Genomic DNA, 4,983 nt, shown 5'->3' with positions numbered 1-4,983 from the left:
CCGCTCGGCGGCACAGACCCTTCCTGGCAGCGACTGCACACGCAGACACGGACACAACCGCGCTCCGGGGCCGGGCGGGTAAAACCACAAACCAGCTTTTTATTACAAACAACCTTCCTCTCCCATCAGTGGCTCCAACAGCCTCTTTCCTCCCACATTCCTTCTCGTCAGCAAAGTCTGTGCTGCTCCCATTTTCAGCCTGCAGGGCATGGGACTGATTTTGGAAAGCCAGTGAGATGGAGGGAACTGCTGAACTCAATGTAGCAGTGCAGGTCTGGAATTATTCTACTCAGACTACTAAGAGACAAATTTAAGGATCAGCTCCACTTTTCAAAATCTATTGCTCTAACACAGCTAGGTAGCACTGTGAAGCCATCGTGTGGGAAATACTTTGCTTTCAATCAACCAATGTATTTTTGTTCAGATGCTTCCTAAGTGAAGAAAGGGCCCTGTCACGGTAACGAAGTGCTTAATTAAAAGTACATTTAGACATGCAAAAGGCCTTGGATGCTCTGCCTTTGAAGAGAAATACTTTAAAAGCCTTGTAAAAGCTTTAACAAACCAGTTCTTGTGAGCCCTTATTAACAAAGCAAGAAAGATAAGGCAGTAAACGTTAGTGAGTAACAAACAGTCCAGGACTTACCTCGGGGTAAGACCATTCTGGTGAGTAATCTGTCACCATGAACAGGCGCCCACTCTGCTGCAGCAGCCCCAACGTGCCTTGTGCCGCAGCTGCTGACACCACCTCAGCCACATGCATGTAGGCCATGGTGCTGGCTCCGTTCTCGGTGCTGCTGAGCTGCATGTTGGCTTGCTGAGGGCTGCAGCAAGGAATGCACATTTCAGCCTGGTTGTACGTCGCTCTGTTACTGTCTTCAGGCTGAGACAGTCCAGCACTGTCACCCGACACCAGCTGGTGTCCATAGAGAGCATTGTTCCCACCTTCTACTGATATGAAATCATTAATTAGATCAGAAAACTGGTTGCTGAAGGAGATGTCAAAGTGGTCCAAGTTAAGCTCCATGTTGGAGGAGTTATTTAAGCTGGGATGAGCCACAGGATAGAGCCCTTGTACCATGTTTCCTTGGAGAATAGGGAGATTGTTCCCATTCCTGATACCCCCATTGGCCTCAGGCTGCAAGTAGTGCTCTGTGCTGCAGGCTTGAAGATCCCCTGATTTAAGTAGATTTTCATTTCCTTCTGCCTGCTGGGAGGTCTCCATGGGCACTTCAGCTTCTGCAGTCATAGCTTGGAAGTTTGCTTGGAACTGCATGAGCTGGAGAGAAGAGGTGGACTCTATTCTGGTTTCCACTGTGCCATTACAGTTGGAAGTGGTTTGGGATGAGGACTCTGTTTTCACACTGGGGATTCCTAATGTGTTCACAAATGAGCTACTTGTGTCATTCAAATTGTTGTGAGTGTTTTGCTCAAGGGGAAGAGGTTTGCTGGCATCCTGCAGAAAGAAGCTGGGGGAAGGGGTCTGATGGACATGAGGGCTCTGGACAGTCTGATTGAAGCTGGAAGAATAGTCCTTGTTGGAGTCAATGGCACTGAAGTCCATCTGCTCCAGGGTGGTACTTGGGCTCAGACCTCCTCCAGATGGAAGCAAACCTGAACCAGTAGTGAGGGTGAGAGTGTTAGATGCAGAAGTGGAGGAAAATGCTTCTTTGGACATCTGTTGTTCAAAAGATGTGTCCTCAGTTTTAATTTCTTTTGTGAGGGTTGTACTGAAGTTGAAGCTACGTTCTGTTGTGGGTGACTGCCTTATGTTGGTACTGATGCTGTCACTCTTCATACCTCCTCCACCATAAGTCTGCCCTTGCTTGGGATTGTTAAGAAAACAGTCTGGGTCAAAATTCATGGTGGTTTCTGGAATTTTTCTATTTCCTTCTAAAGTTGTGGAGAGCACAAGTTCTTCAGAGACAGTGCTGGGCAGCATTGACAAGCTCTCTGAACTGCCAGTTGTTGGAAACGCAAATTTGTGTCCATCTGAACTCACAGCAAGTACCAGTCCTTGTGCAGCTGCATCTGAGGACAGAAGGTGTTGATTTGGGCCAGAGGTGGGTGACATGGTGTACACAGCTTCACTGGTGACTTCTGACATAAATACGGTGGCACTTTGTGACAAGCTTCCCATAACTGACGCTACAGCCATACTGGACACGCCGGTGACGGCTGGGCTATCCGCCATGTCCGGGTCACTGTTCAACCCACTGCTGATGGACACGGGAGAATTCTGGGTCGTGTCAGGGACCTCCACCTGGTTGGTGGAAGAAACCTCAGTGCTGTTTTGGTGGAGCAACACTGGTTTTGCCACTTTGCCGTTCCTCTTCTCTCGGCTGGAGGCCTTGCCATGACTGTGCTCGTTCTTGCCTTCCGAGACATCGTTATTTTGTACCTCTGAATGAGCGCTGTACCCACCTGTCCTTGGTTCAACCTTTGGTGATATGATGCGGTGTTTGGCACTGTTACACTTGTGATGCACACTGCTTCCTGCCCCTGGGACAGAAAACAACAACATTGGCTGTTCAGTAAATGCAAAATTAAGACAATGCTAGCTGTGTAACTCATGGTCGTAGCTTATGCACACATGTGTGAGAGAGTGAGCACACACGAGAGAGCAAGTACAGTCTGGGAGATAAAACAAATCTCTCTCCAGTGCCAGATTTATAGGTCCTGTCCAATGCACAGATCCACGTGTGCAACGACAGCAACCTCACAGCAGGTGCATGTGCACCCTCACCCTCAACCCATGTAGCACCTAGCCCTCCCCTTCCTCCCTGCCCTGATCAGGCAACAGGTTAGGAGGAGAGGAATTGGCATTTGTGACAAGTTTCAGAGTTATTTATATGTGCCCAAACTCAGTGCAAAGTCTGCAGAGCAACGGCTGCTGCTGCCAGCTGTGGCACAGGGCCCTGTTCCATCTGCCCTACAGACAAGACCTCAGCCCCCACGACACAGATGCTTGGCTCTTCACGCCGGCTTATGTTGGGAGGTTTGACAAGTGCTCTTGTGGGGTTGATGCAGACCAATAATCTGGAGGTGACAGATGCCGTATCACGTTCCTGTCCTTGGCATCACCATGTCACCTAGACTGCAGCCCTCACCTTCCTGTCATCGTCGTGTCTATTACAGCTGCCAATCAAGATATTAGAGAAGTAGCACTTCAGCCATACAAACAGTTCTTTCCCTCTCACACAGATGACGATGTGTTTCTCTGGCTCTCAGCTGCTCCTGTGCTAACAGACAGACATGGTGTACTCTGAGGTGGCACACAGAGCACATGGCCAGCACTGGAGCTGCTGAAGAAAGCTCAAGGGTCACCAGAAGACAGTCCTCCACGAATTCAGCCCGTCAGCACTTTTACTGGACTGACAGAAGGTAATATCACCTGCATTTCTGGGAACCTGGAAAACAGGCAGGATGAAGCAAACAATTCTGCCTGCAAAGGCACCTTAGCCATAAACTCTGGAGTGAGGACTGCTTTTCTTGTTTAAAGAAGAGCAGCCTATGAAATTTTGATGTTTCTTTCCTTAATTGACTCGTTTTCCCTCGAATGAGGTAAGAACATTAATTATGGCACTGCAGAATGACTAAAGGGGGTAAGAAACCTTCTCCCCATAGCTAGTGGCTACAATTATAAATGCCATCTTCTGGGTAACATAAAGAATCCAAGTAGCCACTGCAATTTGCTACATCTTTTGTTCCTTGCCCTTGAAAGGGAGCTTCTCTATTATGTGCTCAAGATTTGAATCAGGTCACTTAAAGTAGTTCAAGACAGTGCTTTTGAGACTACTAAATGCAATATTAAATCTCTCTATTCTCCAAGGTATAGAGTTGAACAGGAACAAGGGAAAGACTTTCCCGCTGCTGTATTTGTGGACAACAATAAGGAATTGGGAACGTGTGTGTCAATGTGCAAGCCATTACAAAACAAAGCAGTACTGTTATGTTAAAAAGCACCGAGCAGACTTGGCACAAGACAAAACATCAAAGGGAAGAATAAAAGGATTCATGTTCAGATCTGCAAGCCTGGATCAAATGCTGAGCCTTGAGGGTTGAATTTTAATCCAAACTCAGGTATTTCAGAGGTCATCATTCTTATTTAAGTCTTGATGGTATAATGCAAGTGCTCAACAAAAGAAGAAAATATAAACCCTTTGAAGCTTTCCTTTATAAGTTTTGCTAAAGACTAGCCAACGTGTCATATACTTCACTTGACCAAAGTACTAGAAAGGGGTGTCTATAAAGCAGATGAGTTGGAAAAATGAATCACTTAGCTTCCCACTCTCTGTATGAAATGCTAACACCAAGGATGCTGTTTCTTTCTGCTGTAGTCTTGTTCAAAACAAAGTCATCACCTTTAACAGGAAAGAAACCTCCTGTATTTTCACAGTGATAGCTTGTAATTAACCACCCAAGCACTTCTTTAACAAAGTGGGCTGCAGGACAGGGAATTCAGAGGGTGAAGTTGGGATAACATTACATTTTGAGGCTTTGGTAACAGAATTTGAGCATGTAGAAGAGAGTATACCTTCTGCCTTTTGGAGCAGGTCACATATGGAGGGCATTTATTAGAACTTACACAATACAAAGCACTGACTTTTTCCCAGAAGTTCCATCTGTATCTTTTTATGCTCAAGACTTCTCCTGTCACATCTGAGTTCACTGTGGCTCAACATTTCAGGAGACAGCATTTTTAGCCCCTCAGTACCATGAACCCTGCTCCCAGTTTGGACGAAGCTGAGTTGCTCTTTGCCCTCCCAAGGTACTCACCCAAGGTACCAGTGCAGAGACAGTTGTGTGTCCGAGGCTGGGGCTTGGTCTGGTGGCTATCAAGGATCTGCTGCACGAGCTGTTCCACCGAGAACCCTGAACTGCTGTTGCCATTGCTGCATGTCCACTTAATGCCATGAACTGCAAAGAGAACAGTCAAATTTCCCATCAGAAACTTCAAAACTGTGCCAGAGCCATCAAAAGCCG

General features: G+C 46.8%; 1 protein-coding gene across 1 annotated transcript; it reads right to left on the bottom strand.

The window, feature by feature from the left end:
• Window positions 1-643: 643 nt before the first annotated feature.
• LOC103800093 (calmodulin-binding transcription activator 1-like) lies at window positions 644-4,917 on the bottom strand (the record flags this gene model as incomplete). The annotated part of the gene is made up of 2 exons (XM_009072456.1): window positions 644-2,499; window positions 4,777-4,917. Coding segments are annotated over 2 exons (1,997 nt in total), but the record flags the coding sequence as incomplete, so codon positions are not given.
• Between the last annotated feature and the right edge of the window lie 66 nt (window positions 4,918-4,983).

This window comes from Acanthisitta chloris, unplaced genomic scaffold (assembly GCF_000695815.1).
Source record: "Acanthisitta chloris isolate BGI_N310 unplaced genomic scaffold, ASM69581v1 scaffold44703, whole genome shotgun sequence".
NCBI classification, from domain to species: domain Eukaryota; kingdom Metazoa; phylum Chordata; class Aves; order Passeriformes; family Acanthisittidae; genus Acanthisitta; species Acanthisitta chloris.
Note: the sequence above shows the minus strand (reverse complement) of the source record. Positions and strands in the feature narration are given on the sequence as shown.